The sequence below is a fragment of the Bos taurus genome, chromosome 24 (genome assembly GCF_002263795.3).
Source record: "Bos taurus isolate L1 Dominette 01449 registration number 42190680 breed Hereford chromosome 24, ARS-UCD2.0, whole genome shotgun sequence".
Taxonomy (NCBI): Eukaryota; Metazoa; Chordata; class Mammalia; order Artiodactyla; family Bovidae; genus Bos; species Bos taurus.
In genome coordinates this window covers 54,777,535-54,794,528 of record NC_037351.1, presented here as the reverse complement: position 1 = coordinate 54,794,528, position 16,994 = coordinate 54,777,535, and the positions used below count along the sequence as shown (strand labels likewise).

General features: G+C 40.6%; 1 protein-coding gene across 24 annotated transcripts in view; it reads left to right on the top strand.

Annotated features, from left to right (window-relative positions):
- The window catches only part of TCF4 (transcription factor 4), a 386,161-nt gene that overhangs the window by 182,304 nt on the left and 186,863 nt on the right, over positions 1 to 16,994 (top strand). For 19 of the 24 annotated variants that reach the window (XM_010818907.4, XM_059880880.1, XM_010818903.4 and 16 more), the window contains one exon: positions 8,010 to 8,074. In XM_010818907.4, coding sequence (XP_010817209.2) covers positions 8,010 to 8,074 — 65 coding nt within the window. Of the gene's footprint in view, positions 1 to 8,009; positions 8,075 to 9,280; positions 9,504 to 9,578; positions 9,975 to 10,049; positions 10,561 to 16,994 lie in introns of those variants that run through there. The other 5 variants (XM_005224227.5, XM_024984331.2, XM_005224229.5 and 2 more) reach the window with 5 other exon arrangements.

Genomic DNA, 16,994 nt, shown 5'->3' with positions numbered 1-16,994 from the left:
TCCAGGGTTACTGTTAGTCCTTCAGGCCCCTAGGGGACCCTTGTACAAATTGCTGATTCAGAAAATCATTACTCCGGTGACTCAAGTGGCACTTTAGTGGCCTTAAAGAGTTATTCGACACACCTCCCCAAACAGCTAAGTTATCCCCATGATTATGTTGATTAATTGCACACTGTGGAATTAGTGTTATTTTCAATAAAAGATTTTCTGGCATTGGGAAAAGAAAGGATAAAACTCACGTGCTTTCAGTTGATAATGTGTGCACTTCTCCTAAGCGTGAGGGAGGGGATGATCCCAGCTGTTGTCCAGGGTGGGCCAAATAATCTAAGACAGTACTTTTCATTTTGCATCGAAAAGGGGCTTTTTGGTGTCCCAGAGGATGGTCACTCAAAATGTGACCTGTTCTAACATTTTCATTCATCAAAGGACTGGAGAATGCTTCTTCAACCTACTACGAATTGCGGAGAGGGCTGTGCTACATAGTGAGAAAAAGCCGAGTGGAATCATCTCTGTTACCACAGCAGCTATGGGTAATAAAGGTGGCATATTGTAAAAACAGATTTCGGTACAGGAACTGGTTATTTAGGTTCTAGCTTTGTCTCTTAATATCTGTACAACCTCTTTTATTTGTTAGAAGTTGGTTGCCTTTTTTTGTTTTTTTTTTTTCCTTTTTGGCCACAGGACTTGTGGGATCTTAGTTCCCCGACCCGAGAATGAACCAGCGCCTTTGGCAGTGAAAGCACAGAGTTCTAACCACTGGATTACCAGGAAATTCCCCACCTTTTCTGAATTTTAGTGACTTCTGCTATAAACAGAGGGCTTCCCAGTTGAGTCAGTGGTAAAGAATCTACCTGCCAGTGCAGGAGACAGAGGAGATGAGGGTTTGATCCCTGGCTCAGGAAGATCTCCTGGAGGATGAAACAGCAACCCACTCCCGTATTTTTGCCTGGGAAATCCCATGGACAGAGGAGCCCAGGGGATTGTAGTCCATGGGGTCGCAAATAGTTGAACTTGACTGAGCGCACGCACGCACTGTGAACATGGGGTTAAAATGGCCATCTAAGGAACTCCTAGGGTCTTGTTGTCTTTACCTTATGTCCTATATAATGCTTTACAAATGTGAGGGCTTTAAGCAGAATTGAGTGTAGATACTGAACCATGTTTAGAACCCCCCAAATGAAGAGTTTTGGTGAGGCCTCAAGATGCTCTTAAGTATATCTGGAATTTTGGTACACCCACTGTTTTGAAGGCGCTGTCTAGATGAGATGAGGTGAAGCAACGACAGAAGGCAGCTAAAAACTCATCATTTTCCAAGGTCAGAGCTCTAGTTACTACCGAGTGTTCTGTTTTGATGAAAGGAAGGACTGCAGTTAGTCTTTCCTGGGAAAGTGATTTGGTCCCCGTTTCTCATCATCCTTTGCTGCAAACTGTGTGCCTCGTCACTTTTCCTCTGAATTTTCTTTCTGTTCTCAGTTTAGGATGAAGTGGAGGAAGAGAATTTTCTAGACTATGGAATGACTATTTTATCAGCTGAATTGAGTTGTAACTCTTTTAGCATGAAATTTATTATATTTGGATTAAAAAAAAAGGCCTCCTGGTATAGTAGGAGTTCTTTCTACAGGAAAGAACCAGTGGTCTTCTCTGTATTTTAGAAATAAGGAAAATAACGTCAGTTTCTGGTTTCTTGTAAACCCAGACTGTCACCTCCAAGCTCGGATCAGGGAAAATTAAGATTGACTGGCTAGTGAGAACCACGAAGGTGTATATTCATGGAAGCATCACAACAAGACACAAGTATTTTTAGGTCAATTAAAATAAAATTCAAATTTTAACCTTGTAACCCAGGGCATTCTTTTAAATGTTAAGTTTTTAAAAAGAGTGGTTTCTCAGATTCCTCAGGATTTGTGTCAGTAGGCAAAAAGACAAGAGCAGGTATGTGTATTCAAATGGATTTAGGAAAGATTGCATGTCAAAATGGTAACAGTATGGATGTGTTGGATTAAATAAAATGTATGATTAAAATTAAAAAGTAAGTGAAGTTAAAAAAGATATTAACTGAAATTAAAGGTCTTCATTGCAGGATTTTTTCAGAGGATTTCCCCTGCTAAGATACAGTGTAAATTTCTGGGGGTCAAGAGGGATATATAGGTAGCTTCTAACATTTCCTGGGCTTTTAAATTTGCCTCCTTTTTGTTTTTCGGAGCCTGTTGTGGGGCTGTTATTCCACAGAAGACACTAGTGCGTATCTTGCCTTGTCCTATACTATGACTGTATTTTGACTTTGACTCTTCTCGTCTTCATTGGTTTGAACTCATGTTCTTCACAAGTGACGTGTGTAGAGATGCAGTTTGCGGCCGTTTTTGTCAGTTGCTTCCAGTTGTTGTGGAGATGGTTACAGATTTTTTCATGAAGTCACAGGTTCTGGTGCACATTATTTGCACAGCTATTAAGTACCTAGAGACCTTTTAGGAATAAAACACCATGTAAATGTAAATTATCACCACCTCTAAGACACTTTCATTAATTTCATATCAAATTCATGAGTGTTTTGAGCTCTGGGATTTAAGTCTTCAGAATTGGGCTTCTCATGTATTTGTAGTTTTTTTTTTTCTCCCCGAGTTTAAATTCCAGCAGCACAGAATAGTACGAATAGTCCAGCCTTGGGAATCCAACTGCCAGGGTTTGAATCCTGGGTCTAAGAGTTGCTGCCTTTGTGAGCTTGGGCAGTTTTCCGTTTCTCAATTTTCTCATCTGTAAAGTGGTGTTTATATTACGTGCCTCACAGGGTTGGTTCTTGTGTAGATTGAATGAATGTCTACATAACCTCTTTGCGTAGTGGGGATACGTGACAAGAACTCGGGTATCGTGTGGACAAGAGAGAAAAAGGTAGGCGTGGGAAAGATGAAAGAACTGTAAATTATAAATAACCTCATGTATATTTTTGGAACCACTCTTCCGGTTATTGTTTAATGAAATACTCTTTTCAGTATGCCTCCCACCCCCAGATGATAAGGTAACCAAGGATGGGCTGAGGGCAGGGACAGAGATTTAATCCAACTCAAACAGGGTTGTGATGAGCTCCTTAGTCTGGTGACGGAGAACAAAGGGCTGGCTCTTCAGTTCCCAGAATGAGGATTAGCAATGGAATAACCTTGCTGGGTATTGTCCTACAACATCAGGTCACTTTTTTTTTGTTTTTGTTTTTTTTAAATCAAGGCTTTTCATAGGATGATGTGTTCCAGCATATAGTGCATCTTGTTCGGTTGTTGGTGAAATACTTAACATTTATATGTAATATTAAAAGTGGCCTTATAAGAATGAAAAGCTAGAAACCCAAACACAACCTATTGTTATCCTACGGGTCAACCACCCGTGGGCTCATCTGAGTCACGGCTTATCTCCAGAAATCATATCATGGATAAGTTGTTCTTGCCTGTCTCTCACTCCCTCCAAGTGGATTAGAACTAATGTTTAGGTGTAGTAATCTGCCAAAGGGGGTACTTCTTAGATGTGTCCTTGTGAATTATTGAATTTATGATACCAGTTTTTTCCTTCATGTAACACTTTCATTCTCAGTCATTTCCTATGGCATTTGCTTACAATGGGATACCACGAATAGATTGTAAGGAAAATTATGAGTCAAATGGAAAATTATGTAAGAATATAAAAGTATTAGATTTTGAATTATATAGCTATTTGTTCATCATACTCCCCCCCACATTAAATTTTTTTTCTCTATCCTTCATGAGGCAGCAAGATAAAGAACAGTTGAATAAATCAGCAAAAGGATTGGTCTTTAAAAATAAATGGAAACAGCTTATATTTTCTGCTTATCTTTGAGTTTTTCAAGGGCAACAGAAAAAGCAAGTGACTCCTTTATTGATTGCCCATTGGTGTCATTTTTAATAATCAAATTTAAATATAGGTTTTTAACAGCTGATGGGTTCAATTTGGACAAAACACGTGTTGACTTTCCGGATTGTTTGCTCACTGTAGATGCCGACTTGTTCTAGAGAAGGGGCTGCCAGTTGAGCTCCTTTGTCTTTAGAAGGATTGATTGACGGATGTTGTGTCTGCTCATTTACAGCGTTTTTCTTGCTTAATTTAAAAAATTGTGACATAGCATTACATGTTCCTTGTATACATCGTTTTTGCAGAAGAAAGTTGTTTAGCCAATATGTCGACTTCGTTTATGAAATCCTCTCTTGTAGCTTTCATTCAGCGTTCAGTGTAGCCTATTAGGTCATATTATTCGTTTCATGCACGGCAAATCGTCACCAGCAGCAAAATTTAACATTTGGTCCTTTTAGGTATAAAAATGAATCAAATGCTTGACAAGATTTGTTTCTGGTGTATATTTCAGAGTCCCCCCCACCCCCTTGGTGGGCAGACGACAAATATTACTAACGGGTACTTTTAGTTTTTAAAATATGGACAACAGTACTCCATGCAGTAAAAGACTTGAGCGATTAATGCTACCCTTATGCCTCTTTTGAGTACTTTTAGCCATGGGGCTTGGCACTGCCACCATTGTCTTGGTGCCAAAAAATATCCGCAGCGGCTGTCGCATTCTAGTACTGGAGGGTTGTCTCGAAAATTCCGCAGTGAACACGCCGGGTTTGTTCATCACTGCTATCTCTTTTAAATATTGGAAAAATAGAATCTTGAGCTCTTTCAAAGCTCCGTTGTGATCGTGGGGATGAGGGGGGAGGTCGGTGGCGAAGAATGGAGGAAAGAAGCCGTCCGCGCCAGCCAGTGGGTATAAGTGACAAAAATCCATGCCTGGCATAGAGTAAACACACATATTTAGGAGCTTTTGTGTTCACGAGCACAGATAGTTACTTAAGGATCCTACTCAAACATGTTATCAGTGCTCTTGAGAATTTTATTATCTGAAACAAATGTTCCTGAGCATTTTAAGCAGAAGACTGACATCAAGATCATAGCTGATTTTTAGTGGACAGTTTATACAAAATATGTATATATTTTTTTCTCCCTGGAAGTGAGGTGCCATTGTAAAATGGCTGCTTTTTGTCATTAGGAAATTAGTGGAGTAGATAAGATAGAATTGAGAAGGTGCTTGGGTTTACCCACAGTCCATGTCCTGATTGTTTTGCTCCCAAACAGGGATTTGAGCTCTAAGGACAGATTTATAGTTGATTTTGGAAACAAAAATATGCAATAAAGTTAAAGGTTTACACTATCAGAATGACATGCGTTCGCTCAGGATCTCTGGAGCGATCTATTTGATGGTAAAAGTGGATGCCACAGATGAAATCTTTACAAGGAATATAATCCTAAAAAAAAAAAAAAAAAAAAGGGAAAAAAAAGTGCACCTCCCAGCCTCCTGCTGGCTGCGCTGCCTCTTCGGTACCTCACAGACTTCGACAGAGTCCTGGACGGGTGCCCACTGATGTCATGGAAACACTCAAATTACTGAGAATGATTCATGTCTATGCTGGTCTCTTGTCCTCCCCCACACAAACAGGAGTAGATTTTTAACCCTGACAACTTGTAATTTGCAGTGGGTTTATTTTTGTATCTGGATAAATATTTTTTAACAAGCAAAATTAAGATTAAGCAGTCTGTATCTGATATGATAGTAAAGAATGCTGGGTCCGTGTAGCCAAGAGCACTTTGGGGACTCTGCGCTGCCTGCGTCCCTGCTCAGCTCTTCCCCCTCCTCTGCTCTCTGCCCACCCCTGTGCTTTCTAGTCCGCTCTCCTCCCTTCATTTTCCTCTTTTCCTCTCTCTTCTCTCCCCTGTTTATTTATTCACATTCTCTTTCTCTCTCACATCCTTACTATTTGCATGGACCCCCTCTCTTCCTTTAAAAGAATGAAAGGAATGGACCTAACTTTATATGTGTGTGTGTGTGTGTGTGTGTGTGTGTGTATGTGTATATATATATGTGTGTGTGTGTGTGTGTGTAAATTGAGACAAGTTCTGGTAGGCAAATTCATTTCTCCAGGTCTATATGCAGGAGTCAAGTTGGGAAATAATGCCAGGAGGTGAAATTCTGTAGGAGATAGCTTCGGTAACTCCTTCTAGAGAAAGAAATAGATCGCCTTTCTTCCTTCCAATTTCTGGAAGTCACCAGAACAGGACACTAGATACTCAGTTTCCTCGGAAGTCAGAGTAAATTCTACCTTATCTATGTCTCTTTCTGTCTCTCTGCTTGTCTGCATGTCTACCTGCCTCTCCACTTGTCTTTCTAGTTGCTAAACAAGTGGATATTATGTCAAAGTGAATCATGTCCTGGTTGTATTAAAGCTTTGTAGATGTGAGAGCTTAAGGAAGGACAGACTTCATTTGATAACTCATAAAGATCGAGTTGGTTTTTTTCTGTTAGTAATATGTATAAAGAGAAGTTAAAGACTATAAGTAGCTTCCATCTGACACAGAAGAATAAATAGGTCTTTATGACCATTTATACTTCTAAAACAGGCAGATGAATCTCTTCTTCAGTGTAAAATCCTCATACAATGAAAGTTATTCTCTTAGACCTCCCAGGACTGAATCTGTGAGTTGGTATCCTGTTTCATTGGACGGAAATTGATATGGTCATTGATTTTCTGCTTTGCACTGAATACTTTGCCAGAAGTTGGGTGGTGGGAGTGTGTCCCCAAGTTTGAGATCGATTGGAGTCAGTGGAAAAGTTAATAATGATGGGGAAGAGGGTTGATGTTAAGACTCAGGTTTGGCTTCCTTCACAAATCATCTTCTGTTTTATGTCTATAGTGACTCACATACCGGGTGAGCTTTTGACTAGTTTTAAGATTTATCAAAGGCACATTCCTTGTGTGGTGTCAAAAAGACATGCCCTCATAGCATTGTCGTTGAACTCAAAGATTACAGTTGAACACTGCTGCTTGTAACGTTTATGTTAACTTGAGTCAAGGGGGAAAATCATGGGTGTTGTAAACTCCGAAGGATCCATCTAGCCTCTCAAAATACTAGTTTTGAATTTTCTCATTGGAAGAAAGAATAGTATAGTCCTGGGTAAAGAGGACAGTGTACCTTAAGCTCTAGTCTCAAGGGAAGAGCGTATCCTTCTGTCCTGGACGGGGTGGGGTTTGTGTTGTGGGCGGGACAAGCCCTTTTGAATGTCCTAGTGTGGACTGTTCTCTGTAACAATTCTTTATTTGTCGCTAGGTATGTTCTACTGGTTGGATCTCTTGAAAGGTGTTTTCATTGTTTTCCTGACGATTAAGGCTCAACATACTTTTTAAAAGAAACAAATGAGCTGCCTTGATTTTTACCCTTAGATATGGCTCTGTACATCTCTGTAGAGGAGTCAACAGATAAAAAATTGGAGTGTTAGAATCAGAACAAGACACTGATGTTCCATTACCCCGTATTCTGCTGGGTCTACTGGTAGAACCTGAAGTTGGCCTCGGAGTGGGCAATTTTTCAACAGTCCTCTTTCCCAAATGTAAATTCCATCATCATCTTGATCATGACGGTCTTTACTCCTGGGAAAGGGAGTTTAAATAAGAGAGAGAGAGGAAGAGAGACCCAGAATTTTGAATAGTTTCTTTGCTTTATTCACCATCTGGAGAGTCCTGATTGATTAGCTTTGGCCTCACCATTAAGTGTCAATGTAATCAATGGGAATGACTAGGCTAGGGTCATTACATAGATAATGTGCCTGCTGTGTAAATAAAAATGAAATTGTTTAAATTTTGTGAGCGAGAAAGAAAGTGAAAATAAGGAATGACAATTTGTTTGTTAGAGAAAGTGGAGGCCATTGGAATGACAGTTTTTGGAAGTGTGGAGCAGTTTGGCTAAGAATAGGAATGAAGGATATTTTTTTCCAGTTTAGCATAGCCAGCGTGGGGAAGTGTTATTCCCTGCCTTGCTTGCATACATTGCCAGTAGTGCCTACTTTTCGTATGTAAACATCGGGGAAGAGAAGTGGATGTCTGTTACCTGAAGGAGATTTTTTTTTTTTTTTTTAAGGAAAAACACAATTTACATTTTTTTGTTGTTGTTGTTTCTCTTGGCAGGTAAAACAGAAAGGGGCTCCTACTCATCTTATGGGAGAGAATCGAATTTACAGGGTTGCCACCAGGTAAGTGAGAGTCTCTCTTCGGGGAAGGGTTGAGAGGATGAGCCTGGTGAATCAGTGTGTTTTGTAAATTAGGTGATGCATTTGAGGCTGGGGCACTGAGGCACCGAAAACCTTCCGATGCCTGACTCTTTTACAAGGTAATGAAATGACACCGAGCGCAGAGTCATAAACACCCCATCGTATCAGCAATGTATTCACTGGCTTGTTGTTATTTTTTTTCATCCATCAGCCGGTACCAGTGGCACTGTTTGCAAACCAGCGATGTCGGGGAAAGTGGTTCTATCAAAAGAGTTTATTTGCAATTAAGAACTTGAGAATTTCTTACACTGGAAATGCTTCGTGCAGCCATGTGTCAGATCCTGGGTTTTGGGTGGCTACTGCCCTAAATTATAGTTTTCATAGGGGCTGTAGGATGTTGTGTGAAAACAGGGTTGTATTGAGGGATAAAAATGTCTGTGAAAATATGATTTGTTGTCCCTTTTTGTTTCTGAATTGTTTTTGGCTGAAAGTCAAGGCCAGCAGGCTAACAGCAAAGCCGTCTCAAGGGAGGCATGCGTGAGCTAGAAAAATAAGAGTACTTTAATTAAATAATAAAATGCCAGTGTCATACAAAGGTATAGCGTGTGTGTGTGTGTGTCTCTGGGCTTTGTGCATTTGCATACTTTCAACTCTCCAGAGAAAGCCCAGTTCTAAAAATACTATCCATAGCCAAAAGTGTAAGCTTTGTTTCAAGACAATTGAGTTTTTACAGACGCTTTCTTTTTAATTTCAGTATCGGTACTAATCACATGTTTCATATCTTTTTCTTTTTTTCCTTGAAAGATTTAGACTTTCTTTTTCTAAGGGCATTGCTTTCTCACTTTGGAAAACTCTTGATAGAATTTAATGGTTCTCTTTCAGATTCAAAGCTTTCTAGCGTTACATTATTCATCCAAACAGAAATGAAGTTCTTTTTGTGCTGGGAGGGGAGTGCTTGTTCTCCTGCACCCTCTCACCCTCCCGTCTTCTTTAGTGATGGGGGAAGAAAAAATTTCATTTTGCTTTTTTTTGAACAAGCTGTTTCATGGATCCTGGAAAATGTAAGCAGACAGTTTTAGTCATTAAGTAGAGCCTGCTTGAGGAGGTGGCCTTTAGGTATCCGTCATAGGTTCCGAAAGGTGGAATTCTGGTGGAGTCCTGTGTGTGTGTGTGTGTGTGTGTGTTTTCCTGCTGGAGAGATTTGCATTTTTAAAGTTTACTTCTTTGGCCCAGCCACCCGTTCAGTCATACTCGGCATCTGAGAGGTTTGCTGTGATGAGGTGAACGGTGCTGGTTTAAGATCTCCCTGCTGCACACGCTGCAGAGTACAGTTGACGGCAGTTTGTTTGGAAAGAATTCTGCAGGAAAGAAATTTACAGCCATTCCAGCGCGACGGAAACATCTTTGGAATGTGAGTGCAAATGTGCCGGGGTAGATAGCTCGGGCAGAGAGCCTCGGAGCGCGAGTCTCTGGTGTAAAGCTCTCAATTCCCGCAGAAGAGCCTGTTCCTGTGTATCTGGTTTCTGAGGGTCAAAGCAGAGGTCGTTTGAGTTTTGGGGAGAAGAAAGTTGACAACATCCTTCCTTTTCACAGATGGTCATGGCAGAGGTCTCTGTTTTCGCCCGGCCTCTTTTTCTGGTCAACGAGAGAATAGACTTCCTCGCCCCTGTATCCTTTCTTCCTAATAGGAATTGGCGTGATTCCTCCCAGACACAAAGATTTCCTCTGCTGAGTAAGCGCGAGGCCCCTTAACTTGTGAAAGCGTCACTCAGCCCGCGTGAGTCTGTCAGTGTGTGTGTGCCGGGACACAGACCCTCCCTCGGTTTGTGGGCAATACTGCCCTCGGGTGCGACTGAAGTTCGTTTTTTTGGGCAAACGCAAGGTGAGAAGTGGCAAGGGGCAGAGGGTGGATCAGAGGTGGACACACTGGCGTGTGATGGCTGAATGTCTGGCCTGGGGAATGTCTCCTTCTGAGACGTTCATGTCCAGGAGAATTCTGTTGTATATAGGAGCGCGGCTGCATCCGCTTCTCTTTAAAAAAGTCTTCATAATCTAGCCGTGGAGTGTGGAGATTTCTTTCGTTCTGATTTGTGCTTCCTGGTTGTGAGTCTCGCAAGGACCGACTCTCTGTGCTCAGCTTGGGCTCAGCAGTGGCCATAAACGGTGTTGATCACTTAAGGAGAAAGCAAAGAGCACAATTTTGGAAATTCCCCAATTGAGGAAATCAGGGTTGGAGAGGGAGAGGGTGGCATATTTATGAATTTCTGCTTTCAGTGAAATTTGAGAATAGAACAGACCCTAGTGTGTCTTCCGGTGAAAATGAGTTTCTCTTGAGCCGAATTGCTTTTTGAATTCCTGTTCTCCAACACCAGCTATGCAAACCCCAAAGAAAGGCAGACTCTCCGTGTGTTGGGCTTCAAGTCTAAATAGCAGATCACAGCTGAAACGATTCCCCACTGTGTGGCAAGGTGAGTGACTTGTGGAGAGGGAGCTTGTTGTTTTCTCCTGCTTAGAGAGGTGCTGGATGGAAATCCTTTAACTGATATGCCCCGAGGAGCTCCCCAAACTGCTTTGTCGTATTGTAACCCTGCATCCTGTGGACTTACTGGAATAAGCACTGTTATAGATGAACATACTTCTTCAGTTCCAGCAGCCTTTTGTTTGGTCATCCTGTGGACTTACAGGAATAAGCACTGCTATAGATGAACATCCTTCTTCAGTTCTGGTAGCCTTTTGTTTTGTGCAGAGAAATAGCAGTGGTAAGCAACAGGTAGCCAACTGCTGTCTTGGAGAAATAAATCGTTATTATTTTGAGATGTGTGTTGTTTCAGAATGCATCAGGTTAATATATACATAGTATATATATGTGTAGGTATATATCCGTTATGTGTCTCTTGAGGGTGTACCACTGACAGTGATAGAATGGGACTTTTAAAAAGCGGGCGTTTTAGCCGAGACACAAAAGCTGGCAGGTTCTTTATTAGCGATTAAATTGTTTTCATTAAAAATAGTAGTGGGATAATATGAATTCATGAATGCATTTTCACCGAAAATGATCAGAAATGAAGTCGGTAACTTCTCAGCCTTTTGAAATTGTACAGAACATAAACCCATAGAAATCAAAGCGGCCAAACAGACTTTTTTTAGTTCTAACTAAATATGGCAAAACTAATTTCAATCAAATTGGGGTACGGAAATTACACCCAGGCTTAAAATGTTTTTGCCAAATTGCAACCTCATACTACTTTTTTTTTGAACTGAAAAAGAAAATGTAATTTATAATGGAAAGTCTGACAGAAACAAAATGAGAGGGAGTAAAGTCGTTTGCAGGATAGTCTGATCTTCATACGATAGCCTATAGCTAGTACTTAATGGACATCACTGTGCATGACGAAAGGAAAAAATGTCATTTGCTTTCGGCCTCTCTTGCTGCTTTGAATAGGATGTTTGGTGATTGCAAACCTTTTTTTTTTTTTTTTTTTAATCTTCCTGAGATCTTTTTTTTAATGAGGGTGGTGATGTCAACACAAATACTTGTTATTAAGGCAGAGGTTATCCCCTTAAATGGAAGTGGAGCATTGATTATTTGTTTTGTCTTTCTAGGAGATAGCCCAAGTCTAAAGCGATGGTTTTATTATTAATATCTTGTGGGCAAGGTTATGTGTGTGTGTGTGTGTGTGTGTGTGTGTGTGCATGCACGTGTGTGTGTGTGTGTGTGTGTAATATAAGGAAAGCTGGGCCCTATCTGAGACCAGTTAAACTCAAATCTGAGCTGGGCCTTTGCGTTTCTGACAACTCCCCAGGTGATTCTAATGTGCAGCTAACTTTGATGATTTCCTAGAATGTTCTGTAGGAATCTACTGTGTTTAAAAGATTTGTGTTCAAAATCAAGTATAGCTGCTGACCCTAACAAAGCTTTTAGATTTCTTGCCTTAATTTGATTATTCAAGACATGGGACTATATTGCATATGTACTTTATTTAAAAGGCAGTGAAAATGAGGGGCATTCTGAACATCAGTAAGATGCCTTGAAATCTTCATACAAAATCCCACAACTGAATATGCGAGCCACTATCTTGTTTTCTCTAGTGAAGTCCAAGGCTCTAACCTTATCCACATTCTTTTTCTTTCTCAGCAGGTAATCAAATAGCACTGTGCTGATAAAGTTACTTGATGTTTCGTTCTTAAAGCCGATGGGATTTAAGAATTAGGCCTAACCTCAGATTGTTTTGTTGAGTTCCAGAAACTTTGCAGCTACAGAAGACATGGGTCTTCTCTGTATGTGATTTAGCGTGCTCATAGAGTCGTTTTAGATTCACTGAAATTAAACGTATATATTACACATTTAAGAATGGATTTTCTCATTTCAGTTCTTTTTATTTTTGATACGGAAAGGATCACAGTAAAAATAGAAAGGATATACACAGAAAAGACATGAGATCCTTTGTCTCTTCTTATGAAAATGGCTTTTAGGTCTTGTGCAAGCAGAAATACATCTTGGTTTTTAACTTCACATTATGGTTAAATGTTTGATTATAGCATGCCCTCATCCGTACCTGGCTCTCTGCGCCCTTCCTAGGAATCTCTTCCATCCGTGTACTGTCTTGGCGCTCAGCTTTGCCTTCATGGTGCTTTTCGAATGTGCCCTTATTGATGTTTGTGGAATGGTGGTTTCCACCAGATTCTGTAAACTCCTGAAGTCAGGGGCCACGTTGGCCCCATCCGGCCCCGTGTGATCTCTGTATCTGGCACGGTGGGGATTGTGATGGCCTGAGGCTTATTTCCCCGGCATCACGTTTGGGGTCATTTTGAGAGGGTGAAATCTGAAGAGTCCTGTGTGAGCAGTGTTTTCCTGCTTCAGAAAACCAGAAAATCATATCCTCTCAAAGAAGATATGGGGCTCTTTTGGGAGCCCTTCCTTCGACCGTGCTGTGCAGACTCTGGAAGACGTAGAGGGTCAGATCCTGCAGAGTCACTTGTCTCTCATTTTCCTGGCCTGAGTCCTAGCCGGGTGGCCTCGTCTTTCCAGGTCTGAAGGTTCCCCAGGGAGGGAATTGGAGATGTTCTCGGTTTCCGGTGGCGGTGTTGTTGGAACCAAAGGTCAGACTCCAGGCCCATCCTTTCTGAATGTGCCGGTGTGGGTGGTGGGGTAGGATATTGAAAATCACCACAGTGTCAGACATCTCAGGCACCAGGTCTGCAGGGTGATGGCATCTCCGCTCTGTGCCTAGCACTGGTTTTCGGGCTGCGTTTCCTTTGTCTGGGGGGCATTGCTGTGGGCATACCCTTCTCCCGACCGCCGTCCAGCATGCACCAGAGGGGAGAATGGAGCTATTTTTTTCATTGCATCGGTTAACAAATATTTATTGGCCTTTCAGTGAAGTGGTAGGTACAAAGGAGAAAAACAAAGGGAAGCTCTTGTATACTCTGCCTTCAATCCCCACTGGTAGCTTTCTTGATATTAAGAGGAAGAATCAAACACCATTCATTAAATTTACAAAATTTTCTTTAATCCTACATAGTATAAATTTTCAAGTTCTCAGAAGAGTTAGAAAAATCGAACAATGAAAAGTATCTGTTTGGTTTGCTTTGTGCGCGTGCATATACATGCATGTATTTTTCAGTGCACCATTTTTAAGTGGCAGATCTCCTAAGATTTCACCCTTAGGTTTTTCATCACGTGTGTCTGAAAATTAAGAACACTCAAATAGTGTTATCACCTCTAAGATACTAACCAGAGTTTCCTAATCTAATTCCCAATCCTGATTCATATTTCTTTGATTGTCCCCATGAAAATATCTTTATTATCTCTTTCCCCCTCCAGCCCACCCCCAACACTGTGTTTATGCATGATATTTTGTTTTTGTGTCTCTTTAGAATTTCTTTTAAACTAGAGCGATTCCTGTAATTTTTTAAAAAGTGACATTTACCTTAACGAGAGCAGGCTGGTGGACTTGAAAAAGTGTCCCCTTCTTGAACTGTTGGGCTATTTCTCTGTGGTGCTGTTTGTTACTCGTCTTGCTTGCAAATTGAAAATTAGACTGAAAGGCTGTTTCAGATGGAAGTTAAACATTTTGGCCCGGAATATCTCGTAGATTATGTGCTTTATGCTGTGTTTTATCTGGAGGCATGTAATGTCAAGATGTGTTGCTGTTGGTGACACTAACATTACCAACTTGGTAGAATTAGAGACCCCCAAATCTGTCCATTGTAAAGAAACATTCCCCCTCTGTAATTAGCAAACAGTCTTTGTGTTGATTTTTTAGCACTGGGCATAGATCCCTGTGCCCATGTTCCCTAACAATCTTTGACCTGATAGTTTTAGCACGTATTGAGGATACTTGCCTGAATCAGAGGGTTTTGAACTAGTGATTAAAAAAAAAAAAAACTCCATCATTCCTTCTATGTTGATAGCTGACAATGAAAGAGATTTCTTTGATTGTTCGTTTCAGTGCTGTCAGTTTCAGTGTTCATACATAGAAAATATAGTGTTAATAATCCTTGTATTAAATATGGTTCCTTACCTGGAGGAGACTGGCAGTATTAAAGCAGCCTTCAAATTTCTTAAGATATTTTGATAAGAAAAATAGGTTATGATTCAAGCTAATGGTCGGAAATGCTTCAATTGCATAAGGGAAGACATAATTATAGGCTGTATTTCCTTACACATAAACTCTAGTATACTTTTGCTATAATTTGGAACCTAGTGACAATCTGTGTGCCCCCAGCTATTAATCTTGCCATAAGCACCATTGTTTCTCTAAAATTCTCAGATTGCTCCTCTACATTGTAGTAATTGTCCTTAAAGATCTCACAAGATTGACCGTCAGTGGCTGACCCACTGAGTCAAGTGGCTTACTGTGATGCCCAGTTAAGTTGCTCTGTCAAGGATCACTGAGACAGTGAATCCGTGTATCCATTCACAACCCAGACTTGGCTGATGAATGAAAGTCAAAGTGAGTGAATTTCTAAATGTTAGTTTGGGCTCATTCTAGAGGGAGCTGACAGGACTAATATTAGCTGCCAGTATAAGTTCCCAGGCTGATTTAATAATTAATAATTAAGAAAATGATGCTCAGAGAGGTAAAGCAAGCAGACCAAAGAGTCCCCCCAGCTAAGTGTGAGAGCCAGGCTTTGGACCCTGAAATGCCTGGTTTTAAAGCTAGTGCTTTTCTAAGTTGGGTTCCCTGCTGCCGGAGCTCATGGTGAGGTTTTTGGACTCAGTAATAGGTCTGTATGAGAGCCCATTGGAAAACCACTTTCAGTAGAGAGTAGAGAATCTGGATCTAATATACTGCCTAGAATGGAGGATCTTCTCAGGGTGAACTGGAGCCATAGTGGTAGGGAAGGCAGAGAGGAAGGCAGGGATCCTCACAGCCCAACCTTTAAAAAAAAAAAATGAAAAATGTACCACATGTGACTGTATAAATAATCTATTCTGTAATGCCCTCAAAATTAGCATGTGCAATTTCATTAAAACCAGTGAAGATTTCCTGTGACGAGGCTGGGGTAGAATATGCCAATTCACATTTTAGCAACAGCATGAACACTTTCTTAAAAATGTATGGATTATCTTTGGGCCTTCCTTTCTGTGCGGTGCAGGCAGAATATGGTTTGCTGCTTCACAAATTTGGATTCTTCGTAGATCAAGTTATTCTTCCCCCAATACGAGAACTATATAGAGTGAAATCTGGGAGCAATACCTTTTTCAGGCTCCTAAGTGTGACCTAGTAATTTTTTTTGTGTGGCATTTAACTCGTGAAATATATAAAATGACAAATACATGTTAGAAACATACACAAGTTGTACAGACAGTTCAGGACAACCAGTGCATAAAAACCATTGAAATTGATTCGAGGTGGTTTATAAGACACCAAAAACATGAACTCCTTCTATCCTAAATGAAACTTCACCAGATGAACTTCTCTTTTCTCATGGAAAGTATTTGGGGGCTTTTAATAACCTCTAGTAAGTAGGACTATAATTCATCTAACTTTTGATACATAAGTAAGAGAGGGGATATCAATTAATGACTAAACAACTGACTTAATTGTTTTTAAATAATTGGTAAAATTTGTTATTGAAACATCTTCCCTGGTGGCTCAGACGGTAAAGCGTCTGCCTACAACGAGGGAGACCCGGGTTCGATCCCTGGGTCAGGAAGATCCTCTGAAGAAGGAAATGGCAACCCACTCCAGTACTCTTGCCTGGAAAATCCCATGGACGAAGGAACGTGTTGAAATATACCTGCCCATCCTATAGAAATCACTGTAGCCTTCTAGCTTCTTTCCATAAAAAAGACAGTAGACTCACAATTTAGCATTAGAGGAATTTTTCAATATGGAATGGGAGAACCATTTATTCCTTTGTGTGTGATATTTCTTGAAATGGTTTCATCACTAGGAAATTTTCCTGAAACTCTTAAAACTAAAACCCCAAGTTAAAATAGTGAGAACATTGCAAGTTACCAGCAAAACCCCATCATCTTTGTAGAAATAATTATTTAAGAAAGAAACAGGTGATGAGTCTGCTGCTGTGCCCGATGGTGGTAACTTGCTTAGAATTGAAGAACCCCATCCTTTGAAAAATTGTGTGTGTGTGTTCTCTTTGTTCGTTGTTGAGTCACTAAGTCGTGTCCGACTCTCTGCAACCCCCATGGGCTGCAGCCCAACCAGGCTCTGATGTCCATGGAATTTGCAGGCAAGAACACTGGGGTGGGTTGCCATTTCCTTCTCTTTGTTTATGTAGGTTTCTTTACATTTTCACTCACAGATAAACAAAACTGAGCTTCCTAAAGCAAGTACCTATAATGTTAACTGTGTTATTTTTAATCTGACAGAAGTAGTTTCTTTCGAGGAGAAAACTGGCATGTGTACATAGTTGTATTTGCTTTAGCATTCCT